The following is a 14,815-nucleotide window of genomic DNA, read 5'->3' as shown; positions in this document are numbered from 1 at the left end:
TTTTTGAGTATAAATAACATTTAATTATCACGCGTGATGTTATGAGCACGCCTGGTTTGTTTACCGTCAGTGGGGCAAGCAAACGAGTGAAGGACAGCTGTGAGCTGTGACGTAGCCACAGGGGCCAGTTAGACCACCCGCCGGTCACACACGTGTTCCCAGCCTGGACTCGTATATTCTAGATTCCACGTCACATCTTCCAGATTGTTCGACGGGGAAAATTTTGTAACTCCCGTAATAATTGTGCTAGCGGCTTGAGCGATATGTCATCTTATTTGGAATCACCTGAACGTCGCAATGCTCGAGTTTGAAGTAAATCCATCGTGGGATTCAGGAGATATTCAGTCAAGCCGTATTGTGACGTAGACGTCCCGGATCGAATAAAAGGAGGGCCCACTGTAGCCTGTTCACTCAGTTACAGCCGAATAGTCAGCGTGGACACTCTCGCTGCTACTTTCGTCGTGTAGTGACAGTCCCGACGAGGAACTCTGTAATTTTCTAAGCATTCATAAAGTGAACTTGTATTTTCTTCGAGTGTAGGAGAACGAATTCTTCCAAGTATTCTCAAGTGGACTTGCAATATTTCGAGTGTTAAAGAACATTTTCTAAGTCTTCAGAATTGAACTTACAATATTTACGGGTATTCGAGACTGGAATTTTTCCAATTATTCATGACATAGACTTGTATTATTTACGTGTGTTAAACTCATAATTAGACTTGTATTATTTACGTATGTTAAAGAACGAATTCTTCATAAATTGAACCTGCAATACTTGCGAGTGTTAAGAGACTCATTCCTCTAATAAACAGTGATTTACAAACTTTGCTAGTGATGATCTCTGAATGTGCTCAAAGTTCCCATAAACATAAATTTGTGATTTTGCCGGTACTGATTCAAAGACTTATAAACTTTGCCGGTGATGAACTCTAACTTCATTCAACATCTTTAAAACATAAATTTAGGATCTCACCTGTGTTTATTCAAAGACTTGGATACCTTGCCAGTGATAGACTATAAATTTATTCATGTGGATGGACTTGTGTTTTTCGTCCATGTTCATTCAAAGACTTGTACATTCGCCAGTGTTGATTCAAAGACTTATAAATTTCGCCAGTGATAGACTGTAAATTTATTCATGTGGATGGACTTGTGTTTTTCGTACATGTTCACTCAAAGACCTGAACATTCGCCAGTGTTGATTCAAAACCTTATAAATTTAGCCAGTGATGAACTTTAAATCTATTCAGATCTTCATGTGGGTGGACTTATGTTTTTCGTCCGTGTTCATTCAAAGACTTGTACCTTCGCCAGTGATGAACTTTAAATTTGGTCATAGTTTCATGAGAAGGGACTTGTGTTTTTTTGCCAGTATTTATTCAGAGACGAAGACTTTTGCTAGTGGTGAATTCTGAAATTATTTTCCTCATATACAGAGACATATCATTTTACGAGTGTTAAATTTTGAAAGTCTTGACAAATAATTACCAGTGACTTCGTTAATAGGTTAATCACCCAAGGTTTTCATGAACTCAGATTTATCAGTACTGCGAGTGACCTTGGAGACATCAACCCTCTCAGTCATGTTGGACTGAGGTAATAAATGATCATCTGCAACATCACCTGGATCATTGGGGTTCAACCTGGGCCTCGAAAGTTCGAGGCATCTCTACCTTCTACCAACCCAGACAGTCCAGCTGCTTCTGTACGGAGTCCCTGGAATCTTCTGGAACGTGTTCCAACCTGCTCGGCTTGGTGAACTGGAGAATCCGAGCCATATTATAGGACTATGTTGAAGACAGCTTATATCTACCTGGAGGTGATATGCAATTTCATGTCTTATATGAATAAACTCATGTTCAGTCAAAGTCAAAGTTTTCTTGTAGATAGGACCCTACCTCCTGTACCGAGCCCTAGCTACTAGTCACCCAGTTTTAGCCCTGAGAACTATATTCTTACTTTTAAATATAATCTGAGAGTCGGGCTCTTTTACCGGTACAGTATTATATCACCCGTATCAATAGCTTGCAGTAAATTTCCAGTAGCCGATGTCAGGTGACCGGACACACCATGTTAATTTTAGCCCTTCACCAGAAAAAGGACATCTACGAGCTTGCAATATTGCTTACCCCACTCCATATTCTGAAGAGACAGTTATAACTTGTTAACACCTACTTTTCGAAGTTCCCTACATGACGCTTTGATTGCCCGCGAAAGTTCAACCTATGTGACTGAGCGTTATCAAACAAGATGATGGATACACAGCGAGGGATAGGAGAAGGGATAGAAAATGAGATCTTACTGGACCATGTGATATTGTACACGGAGGGAGATTTTGGAGCCTATATACATCAACAACAAGAGCTGGAGAGGATCTTATCTTTACAGCGGAGGAGGTAAAATCTATCTATCTGTCGGTTCTATAATTACCTCGGAGGAGGGCTGTACGTCTTTCTTTTACATCGGAGAACGTCTTGACATCGCAGAAGGTCTTAACTACGTAGTTCACTTTGCATCTGAGTAGAGCACTACTCAAAATTACTCTCATTGAAACCTGGTTATCTCAATGACAGGAGATAAAGTCAACGAGAGACAAGTTTTGACTTGTCTAAAACAGGAGATATCTTTGTCACGTATTTAGTTACGATACAATTTTGTAATAGGGAAGAATACAAGTGTATTCTCTCCATGAACGTAACCCAAGGTGGTTTTGATATTGAAATTAGGGCTCATTACAACATTATGTAAGGAGTATCATAGGAAGTGTTAAAGTCAGGAAAGTCACAGACCAATTAGTGGGCTATGCACGAATCAGAAATAGGACTGATACCCACAACGAGAAATGGCAGCCAGTACGAGAGGACCATCAAACATCAACTGCTACATTGAACGGGTCCAGATAACAGAGTCTACAAATGGTGAGCTAATAGCATAAATTACGGCAAATCTCCGCGTAACAGTTCATTTTCATAAATTTTATTTCATTCAATTTTTCTTTTGTTTCCGTAAGTTCAGATTTAGTAAATACGCCATCACGTTTTTCATCCTAATAAACAGCTTTTTAGTCGGTATTTTCATAAAATCTTATTAATGATCCTTAAATTCCAAGTTAGTGTGTACTTAATGGTTAGTGTTCTGGGAGTATTTAGAGTCTCATTACCTATTATTATTAATTATTAACTATCGTCTTCAAGCCATCTGGCGCCCATGGGATATTATTTATGGAGAGGGAAATGAGCGAATATTTATTTATATTAAAATTAAGGTGACCCGCCATGTCACATATTACCAATATTACTCATTCGGGACAAATATTTCAGGTTCCCTATGGGAATCAATATCTATATCATCACGTCACATATTGTCCCACATCTATGGGCAAGAGTGGGTATGTCACAGCAAGTATAGGCTACTTGCACAACTGCACATTGGTAATGTTTTACCTTCACAGAGGGCAATCCACACCAGAAAACACTATGCCCAGAAAACAGCCAGGAGTGAACGTGTTAAAAAATACAAAACTACGATGAATTTTAATATATAAAATGTCTTTTGGTAAATTAAGTGAATTGCTAGTTATTACCTGTCTTTCCCTAATGTAGTTCTTAGCAGCATACTCAATTTTAAAACTGGTCAATCATGCATACTTAAGACTTAAGCTGAACAGGAAGAAGTAAATGAAAAGGAACATCTATAGGGAAAGGATACAAGACCCTCAATTAAGGAACATGCAGTTTCTGGAACAAGAGAAAACAAAAATACTTAAGATAAAATAACATCCAATAATAATCAAATAATCAAGCCAATATTCTTCAGATGCTGCAAATTACAAGCAATATTTCTTTGTCTACATAAGCTAATGTTCAATTCTGAACAGAATGTACAAGTGAGCTACTTACACTAAATATTATTTAAAAAATTATCTTTATAAAACATTATCTTTGCAATCCCTGATACAATGGTAGATAATGTTACAACATATCTGCTTACAAAGATCATGGGGTGAAATTTCCAATCATAAAACAAACTATTTCAAAGTTTTTTTCATTTTTAGAGAAACATCCAATATTAATTGAGTTTATAATTTTTTTAAATATCAGCATAAAATGTCTCCAAATTTGAACTACTACTACTACTACTACTACTACATTATAATGTTACAGGATTCAAATGAAAACACATTTACCTTGAACAGTGAGGAGAGCGTATGTTCTGCAATAATAGTAATATATATACACTAGCATCAAAATGTTTAAACTCAACTCTAAAATTCTCTATGTATTTTTGAAACTGAGATTTATTGTTGGAATTCAGATCTATTTCCTACGTCAGATGTTTGTCCATTCTGCTTACAAGACTTCTAACACTGGAGACTGGCCTCATGGGAGTCCTGTTGCAGGTCTTTCAAACTGATACATATAGACAGCCTATGCATATGTAAGGATGGGGCCCTACCTGTGATGAATTCTAATGTTGAGAACGGCATACACACCCAGCCCCCAAAGGAATTGAACCCAGTACCAAAGATAAAATATGTGAAATAATCCATAGTGGTCAAGGAACTTCCAAACACTTCAATATATGCTACAGATATCAATAATCAGCACTATCTATATTTATGAATAAGAAATTTGAGATTTAAACAGCAGACTGGGGAAGAGCCCGTCTTTCGTCATTACAGCAATTAAGAGCCAAGGACAGCCAGTGCCCATCTTTTGTCTCCAATCGGTTAACTCCATCTTGGTAAAGGCCTGACCCTCTATTCATTAAAGAGAGACTCTTTGGTGGCAACTTTTCTGCAATGAAGTCCAGCTTCTCGTTATCATTCACGGACCGTGTATGGACATCAAACAAATATCACTGTAAAAATATTTTGAAGGGATTCAAATTATCACCATAGAATGTTCCAAATTTCCTTCCTAAAAGTTTAAAATAGCAAGTCAAGAATAATCCATTTCATACTTCAAAATACATAGACTGTTGCAAATGAAAGATCATAGAAAATTTCAAGAGTAGCTTTTCGAACTTTCTATGACAGGGGAAGGAAGTCTCTCGCTCCCGTGTGCAGTGTGCACTGCATAGCAACACAGTACATTTCCCGGCTGGCAATTCTCTCCTTTAAACCCGTAAGTCCTTTTGGCCTCAGCGTTTAAAAAAATAAAATAAACAAAACAATGCAGTTTCATCGACATTGACAATATTGTTTGGTGTGTATGAATTGATTATAGGCTATAAGCCACGCTTTTTTGCCAAGTGTCGGCATTGCCAGTGTTCGCGGATTCTACCTTTCCGCATCCGCACACTGCCTGCTACGTGATATTGTGGCGTTCCTTAAAATGCCAAATACAAAATAATTACAATTCCCCTCGAACATAGCAGATATGAAGCACACTGCAAGTAGGTGAAAGTGTGCAAAGTTACCCCTTCACGTTCCGGAAGACGCATTCTTTCATGACGTGGAGAAATTTCAAATTTAAATTACTCAGTAAAATACTATTTTTTTCTTTCAAAATTTAAAGGCAGTTTCGAATTTAAAGCCTTAATTTCGGTAACGGAACCGACAATGTTCTTCGAATTACGAATTATCCATATTTTGAATTAAACTATTTAAATAACATGCAAAAGCGTACCTCATGTTTCCGGGAATGAGAGCTGCTTCGAATTAGGTAAGACTTTGAATTAACCGATTTCGAATTATCAAGGTTCTCCTGTAAATGTTGATTCCCATAGGGAACCTGAAATATTTGTCCCGAATGAGCAAATTTGTAATACCAATATCAATGGTCCGTTTTTGGACATTTGGACGCATGGCTAGTGCATACCATGGAGGCCACTGCGTGTGCTAAGTACCAACTGATGAGCCCAACTTAGCACACGGGGGCGAAACTCTGACAACCAGGAATGAGTTAGCTGGAAAATTTATAATGTCCAATAACAGACCATTTATACTGGTATTATAAATTTACTCATTCGGGACAAATATTTCCGGTTCCCTATGGGAATCAACATCTATATCATCTGATGGCCAAGCAGGCATCAATTTTTGGTAATGAGAAGGTCTCTCATAGTGCATTGTCACTACCGGTGGCTCCATGTAGCCTACGCAGTGGCCTCCCCAGTATACACTAGCCATGCGTCTTGGTGTGTGTGCTAAGTAGCAACTGAAATGTCAGGGACAAACAACAGATATAATAAACAACTGGTGGCAGCAGAAAGCTCAGGAACTGCAAAGTATGTCTCATGCCGGCATAACTTCTATGCAGGAATAAAGGAGTTATAACGGCCCAACTCGCTCCTCCTCCGGGACACTTAGCACATAGGGATGGAACGCTCGCAACCAGGAATGAGTTAGCTGGAAAATTTATAATGTCCAATAACGGACCATTTATATTGGTATTACAAATTTACTCATTCGGAACAAATATTTCAGGTTCCCTATGGGAATCAACATCTATATCATCTGATGGCCAAGCAGGCATCAATTTTTGGTAATGAGATGAAGTCTCTCACAGTGCAATGGCACTGTGGGTGGCTCCAAGTAGCCTACGCAGTGGCCTCTACGGTATGCACTAGCCATGCTACTTGGTGGGTGTGCTAAGTACCAACTGATGGGCCCAACTTCGCACATGGGGGCGAAACGTTAGCAAACAGGAATGAGTTTGCTGAAAAATTTATAATGTTCAATAACGGACCAATGATATTGGTATTATAAATTTACTCATTTGAGACAAATATTTCAGGTTCCCTATGGGAATCAACATCTATATCAGGGGTTTCCAAATGGCGGCCCGCAAAGCCACTTTTGCGGCCCGCGAGAGCACTCACAAAAATATTTATTAGCTCGTTCAAAAACGTACTAATTTTTATAGACCTTTAGACCCAAGTCAGAACTAATTATTCTTTAATACTAGTTCCTCTTTTCAAGTATTCACTTGTTCTCAACAGATTATTTTTGATTTTAAAACATTTAAAATCCAAATTTCAAGTAATAATGTTATAATTTTTGCGTCCCACTGACTAATTTGATGGTTTTCGGAGATGTTGACGTGTCGAAATTTTGTCCCACAGGACTTCTTTTACGTGCCAGTAAATCTACCGACACGAGGCTGAGGCTTCAAATACCACTGGACTGAGCCAGGATCAAACCTGCTAAGTTGGGGTCAGAAGGCCAGCTCCTCAACAGTCTCAGTCACTCAGCCCGGCTCCAAATTTCACTATTTTGTGCAATTTTAAAATAATGTTTTAAGCAATGAAAATGATCAAACCCTCATTTCAATTGAACTATGCATATTATTTCATAATGGTGCTTCTGTACTATTTGCAGAATTGTACGAAAATTGGCCTATTCAAGTGCGGCCCGCGAACATGACTAAGGTTTCCAAAATGGCCCTCGAACCCTTACGAATTGGAAACCCATGATCTATATCATCTGATGGCCAAGCAGGTATCAATTTTTGGTAATGAGACAAAGTCTCTCATAATGCATTAGCACTGCCGGTGGCTCCAAGTAGCCTACGCAATGGCCTCCACGGTATGCACTAGCCATGCGTCTTGGTGGGTGTGCTAAGTACCAACTGATGAGCCCAACTTAGCACACGGGGGCGAAACGCTGGCAACCAGGAATGAGTTAGCTGGAAAATTTATAATGTCCAATAACACACCATTTATAATGGTATTGAATGTTGGTGGAAGACCCATCCAGGGTTGTTGGAAATGTACAGGCACGTCATTGAGAAAGTTTTCAGCAGCATTTGAACTCCCGACAGAGCAGAGTGGAGAAATGTTCTTTCCAACATTCTAGGGTTTCTTGACTATCAATAATAGTGATAGCATAATCAGCAGCTTTCAGTGTCCCGGAGGAGGAGCGAGTTGGGCCATTATAACTCCTTTATTCCAGCATAGAAGTTATGCAGGTCTCGGGCATCAGACATACTTTGCAGTTCCTGAGCTTTCTGCTGCCACCAGTTGTTCATTATATCTCTTGTTTGTCCCTGACATTTACCCTTGATTTCGAGAAAGTGTGCTTTCTTTGCATCTGAAGATAAATCTTGAAGACGGGATAGATGGGCTTCTCATTTAGCATTGATGACACACAAAATCTCTTTGTTTTTGTCATCAAGCCAGTCTTGTCTTACATTTTTCTTAAAACCAATAGTTTGCTCAGCTGATTCTGTGATTACTTTCTGCAATGTAGCCCATTCCTGCTCAACATTCTTTGTGTTGACTGGAGCACTTACCAGCATGTTGGAGATCATGTTGTGAAAATTCATGGCAGTGGGTCCATATCGAAGTTTAGATGTATCAAACTTCTGCCTGGACGGGGTTTGAAAATGCTTGGGTGATTTACGGCGAAGGCCGATTCTAAGACGAGAGAATAGCAACTTGTGATCCGTCCAGCAATCATCAACGTCTCTAGCTGTCCTGGTGATAAGGAAATCCTTCCTATCACAATGTTTACTGATGATGTAATCAAGGATGTGTCAATGGTTAGAGCGAGGGTGCATCCATGTGATCTTGAAGTGATTAGTTAGGCGAAACTACGTATTAGTTATGAAAAGTTCATGTTCGGTATATAGACCGAGAAGCACCACTCCACTGGCATTGCAACTACCGAGTCCTTGTTTGCCATTACTTTTTCCCATAGCAGATTTTCCTTCCCAACTCTAGCACTGAAGTCATCTAGTAGGAAGAGCTTATCTTTAGTTGGTACGTTGGAGATGGTTGTGGAAAGCAAGTTATAGAACTGATTTTTAGCACCTTCATCAGCATCTAATGTCGGAGCATAAGCAGAGATGAGAGTCCTATAACTATCTCCGGAGAGTGGTATACAGAGAGTCATAAGTCTTTCACTAACTGCAGTTGGGACAAGTTGGTGATTAGCCACTATATTTGTCTTCACGGCAAACACTCTTGTGAGTGTACTAACTATTGACGTTAAAACACCAGCAAAACAGCATATTTCACAGAAGTCATGTACATATTTTGACCTTCTACTGAAGTAATCTCATGGATACTATCTCTGAAGAAACTCTGCTAATAATTCTACAAACTGAAGACTTTGAAATTCTAGCACTGTCTCCAAACTTTACGGTCGTGTGTTAAAAACAAGTGTTTGATCTTGAATGCGCTTGACAGCACAGAAGACTGTGGTCTGTATAAAGACGATGACAAAGAAATAAATGATGAATCTGAATCATCTGATGGTGAGGTCTGACTAAACAATAAAAAGGCAGAAAATTTATTCCTTATGCTTTGTGTGCTCCATTAATATTTTTTATTTTCTAATCTGATTTCCCAGAGGTCAGCTTACAATCAATGTTGGCCTATAATTTAATAAACACTGTTTATTACTGGAAACACCACACAAATACATTTTCCCTGAAGTGAAAATAGTTGAGAGAAAAATGCAGAGAAAACCACACCCCAGATGATTATCAAAATTTGTTCTGACCCTAGATTACACCATTAGTGTGCCTTAGCGTATTTAGCCATGAAGTTAGGTACACGAGAGAAGGCAATTGCTATCCTTCATGAAGCATAGGTTCTTTCTTCAGTTTCAGATATTTTTCCAATATTGTACTTGTACTGATGTGTTACTCAACCAAGCAGAGTGGCCACACGTCAGTACACTATGGCTATGGAGCCCAGCTCTGAACCCACAGTCGGCTGTCCTGAGAATGGTTATCTGTGGTTTCCCTTATTCATTTCCAGGTAAATGACAGGGCAGAAGAAACTGCTTTACATCGCACCAGCACAGAGAGGCCTTATGGCGACAATGGGATAGGAAAGGGCTAGGAGTGGGAAGGAAGCGGTTGTTACCTTAATTAAGGTACAGCCTCAGTATTTGACTGGTGTGAAAATGGGAAACCATGGAAAACCACCTTCAGGGCTGCCGACAGTGGGGTGTGAACACACTATCTCCCGGATGCAAGCTCACAGCTGCGCGCCCATAACCGTATGACCAACTCGCCCGGTAAATGATGGGGACAGTTCCAATACATAGGCCACAGCCAATTCCTTCCAACTCTTACCCAATGACATTTTACCACCATTTATTTCATCCTCATTAGCTCCTCAACTGAAGCTAGCATCAAGAAGGTCATTCATCATTAAAATCAATATACAAAAGATTAGCACTATATAACTTAACTTATGCATTGGTTTAAAATTACATGATAAAAAAGTGTAAAAAGGAATGTTTGGCATTAGAATGTAGGTAAAAACCACAACCTATTTCAAGTATGGGAATGTCTCATGAAACAAACCACAGACTTCTTCTACTACAAGTATATGCTTGTCTCCCTTCTCTCATAGTTTGCAGTGTGATGTGCATTCAGAACGTTTATCTTTACAGAAATCCTAATTTTTTAAAATGCAAATGACTTCTTGTTCTAATTTTATGGGAACATAATGAGATAATATCTAGTGTATGATTAACTTACCTCCATTTACGTAGTAATATCTCTCTCTCAGTTTGCGATTTTTCATCTTTGGTCTCCTTATCGTCTAGATCTCGATTTGGACTAAGGTACTTCTTCATGCTGACTTCAGATGGAGATCTTCGTCTATAATTCTCTCTGGATCTATGTTCAGAACTCTTTTTAAGTAAGTCTGAATCTAGACACTTTTCCAAAGCATCCTTTCCACTACATGACACTTTATTGCTACGTGTATGAGAACTATGAGGAACTTCTACACTGTTACCACGTGATCTGTCTCTACTTGATCCTTCTGTATATCTTATAGATCGTGACCGAGATCTAGAATCACTTCTATGCCTGTCCCTCGACGATTCTCTAGGGCGAGAAATACCTCGTGAACTGTAGCTGGGTGACCGAGATCGTTGATGTTTCTTTCTCCAAGAACTATCAGAATGGCTACGGTGGTGTCCGTTTTCCTTTTTAATACTTCTAGACCTATCTCTATCACGACTAAACTGGGACAGATTATCACTTTCATGGGAAATTTTACCTCTAACTAAGGGAGAAGAAAATACATCACTCCTGTTATCAGGAGATCTACTCCAACGACTAGAACGATATGGCGACTTTTCACGTTTACCACTACCATCAACTTGAAACTGTGAACGAGTTACATCTTCCTCATTTTTTACTTGAGCTGACATATGTGCTGAAAAAGGGCCTTCACACTTCGTATGACCATTCCAATGATCATAGGACACATTTGGACAGGGACCTCTATCAGCAGATTTTTCTTCGTAACCATTTGGTTTAAACATAGGAAAATTATTAGCATACTGAGACTGTCCACAGTTTCTCTGGGTAGAGTCATTCTGTAACACTGTGTTAGTCAGAGAAGAACTGTTCCAAGAGTTGGCCCATGCAGTTTGAGTAGGAGGAGGAACAGACATAACAGCAGGAGGAGGATAAAAGACATGCATGTTTGAAGCAGTATTTGTGGAAGGAGGGGGATATGGAGGTATGTATAACTGTGGATTTACCGGAATGTCACATTTTGGAGGAGGTGGCATTCTGGTATGAGCATCTAACTGTGCTTGTGGAGGAGGTGGAGGGGGCTGTCTATGGTGTACGGCAGGTGGAGGTGGCTGACTGGTGTTTATAGTAGTTGGAGGAGGCTGCCTTGTATTTGGAGGTGGGGGAGGAGGAGGTTGCCTTGTGTCTACAGGAGGAGGTTGACTTGTATTTAATGCAGATGGTGGAGGAGGATGACTAGTATTGACTGTCACTGGAGACCAATTATACGACACAGATGGAGGAAGCTGTTGTATGCCAGGTGGTAAAATTCCTGGTGGTGGAATGTTTGGAGGAGAGACAATATTCAGCAAAGGCTGCAAGTTTGGTGGTGGTAAGTTGACAGGCTGCATATTAGGAGGTGGAACTCCACTCGGCTGGCTTGGATTCATGTAGGGGAATTGTTCTTGATGAAGCTGATATCGTGGATCATAGCTGAAACCACCACCACCTCCATTCGTGCTGATGTGTGCCATTTTCAGTGCTAATTCACAACCTGAAATCAAAAAAGGAATGTACATTAATTTGCAAAGCAAATTAGACAACTAGTCATTACAATGCCAATGGTAAAAATTTCAACAACATTTTGGTTTCTGATGACTTTCACTGTATTTATATGTTTGTACTTAAAATAGTGTATTAGTGATTGAAAATGTTATAAGCAGGCTTAATTTTCACAGGTGAAACAAGTATTTATGTGTTAATTAAGGACAGTTTGTCTGTATCTTTTGAAATCCTGCATAGTCATACTTTCGAGCCACGTGTGCAGCGTGTGCACTTCAAATGTGCAGATTCCCCTACATGATTGAGCAGATAGCTGCATGTGAAATCAGATCAGTTATATGATTCTTGACAGCAAGAAATGTTGTTGAAGCAGCAGAGCATCATCTTCAGATCTGTGAAGTTTACAGTAATGATGCTATGAATGAGAGCAAAGTTTGTAAGTGGGTGAGTTTATTCAAGACGATTGGGGGAGAGAGTGCATGATGAACCGCCTTCTGGTCAGCTAACTGTAAGCACCAACGCTATTGTCATGGGTACTCATCAAAATTTGTGAGACCAACGATTCACAATTTCCATACTGGTGTTGATTTCCTACCAGGGAGGCGTGATTAGCTCAGTGGCTTAGCAGCTGGCTTCCCATCCACAAGACTGAGGTCCGAATCCCAGCTGACCCTGGGTTGAGATTTTCATCTCGAAAATCACATGACATTAGGAAGGACATCCGGCCTTAAACCCCCCGGTCAAAACCAAAATGAGCCTGGGAGGCTCAAATCTCCCTAGGACCTGCCATTTGTACAGACCGCTATCATGGCCTAGATATACGCCAGTTACATAATATTAGTATGTATTTGAGTTGTTGGGTGCTCCAAAATAAAACGTAAATACTGTCAAACTGTTTAGTCAATAATCTTCACTATTGTCAGCAAAATTGCATCAATTACATCAATGTTTAGTTTGACTTTCGCGTAGTATCGTGCGCAAGCGGTGTATGGATTAGCATGGAATCGCATGAGCACCCAATTCCACATGATGTTACAAACCCGTATGGAACTCCACAACAACTGAGTGATAAGCCCCGGAGTTGTATGATTAAGAATGAGCAGTAGAACACTAGTTCAAAATACTCTTATGTCTTGTTCATGATAATAACACTAAAATAGTTCAATTTTGTAGTCAATGTTTACCTGTCTGATATTATTGTTAATGCCCTGAGGTGGATAAATTGAGATTTTATCATATTCATTTTTTACGTAGTATTCCCTGCCCGGCTTCTCATTCCAGCCACCCGGCTGATGAAAATTTCTGGGGAGATCACTGAACTAGAATAAACTGAAGAAATTTTTTCTGCTAATTTCCTACAAGTATAAAATTGTATAAGAAAGCTTGGATTTCCGGAAGCTGTACAATCGATGAGTTCTGAAGATGCTGATGGGAGAACACCAAATGATTAGATGTGTCAGAGCTCTGACATTTTGGACCTAGTGTTATGAAGATGGGGATGAATTAGAAAGCCAGACGGTCCACCATTTAGTGAGTGAGAGCCTTAAGCAAATGTATAGAAGAGGGCTTAATGATTTTTCTTCTTTAGCACATGACAAATGAAGCAGTACTCTCAGTACAAAATCTTGATTTATGAACTTCTTGTTCGTATATGCAGCATGCTTTTTTTAAATACCTGAAGCCATCTCTTTTCATAAATGTTTATATGCTTCTGCATATTTGAATGTGATTTGATAGAAATCTGATGATGTTCTTTCAAGAACGAAATATATCATTCTATTTTAATTAAGTTGTTTCTCTTTCCAGTATAATACTGTTACCATAGTTTTCCTTTTTCAGGTAATTTATAAATTTATTACTCAAAATTAGTTTCGGCAGGCTGAAGAACCTAACAGTTTAAAAAAATGTTGTATGTGATATGTACCATAACACAAATAAAATAAACAACAAACTATTTTAATCAATAAAGGAATTAGAGTTTCAAACATGGGTGTTAAAGAGGGCATGTTATTTTGATCAAGAAAATGTTTTAACACGTTGCATTGTACTGTATTGTAAAGGTATAAAAGTATCATAATACTTGTTAAGGTCAACAATACGGGCTAAAACTGAACTTCATTTCTTGTAGCCTAAAGCATTATACGGTAGTCGTATCACAGACCGTAGGTTACTTAGACAGCAAAACACCTGTGCTGTATTTCACATCAGTGGCAACTTTACATGGTAAGGCAGAGCAGGTTTCTCATGTACAAAAAATACATAATTAGCTACAAATTTCAAAGTAAAACGGCCTAGGGAACATAAAATAGATTTTACCCTGCATATAAATAATTCTAAGTATACCAAAGTCAGGATATGATTTGGTACATTATATTACACTCAATACAATAACGACATCAACTTACATTTGAACATTGCCTTATGAAAACTAATAGGTTTAGTTTGTTTCAAACTTCTGGAAAGGCTCGTCTACAATAGAATAAGCCCTCTAATTTTACGATCACTCACAGCAGAACAAGCTGGTTTTAGACCTAACCGTAGTTGTGATGACCAAGTTCTTGTGTTAACAACCCACACTGAAGCAGGTTTTGAAAAACGACTGAAGAGTGGTGCAGTGTTCATAGACCTTACAGCCGCTTATGATACGGTTTGGAGAGAGGGAGTTGTGTATAAGTTTTTTAAACTTGTTGGATGCAGAGTAAAGTCACAACTCATAAACAACATACTATCAGATAGAATGATCCAGGCAGTTATGGATAACAAACATAGTAAAGTTAAAAAGCTCAACAATGGTCTTCCCCAAGGATCTGTGCTCTCTCC

At 39.0% G+C, this 14,815-nt stretch overlaps 1 protein-coding gene across 1 annotated transcript in view; it reads right to left on the bottom strand.

Moving 5' to 3' along the window:
- The window catches only part of drosha (ribonuclease 3 drosha), a 295,969-nt gene that overhangs the window by 267,152 nt on the left and 14,002 nt on the right, over positions 1 to 14,815 (bottom strand). Inside the window, exon 2 of the mRNA XM_067146934.2 lies at positions 10,442 to 11,987. Coding sequence (XP_067003035.1) covers positions 10,442 to 11,967 — 1,526 coding nt within the window. The 5' untranslated portion in view covers positions 11,968 to 11,987. The remainder of the gene's footprint in view (positions 1 to 10,441; positions 11,988 to 14,815) is intronic.

Source organism: Anabrus simplex, chromosome 5 (assembly GCF_040414725.1).
Source record: "Anabrus simplex isolate iqAnaSimp1 chromosome 5, ASM4041472v1, whole genome shotgun sequence".
Classification (NCBI taxonomy): Eukaryota; Metazoa; Arthropoda; class Insecta; order Orthoptera; family Tettigoniidae; genus Anabrus; species Anabrus simplex.
Note: the sequence above shows the minus strand (reverse complement) of the source record. Positions and strands in the feature narration are given on the sequence as shown.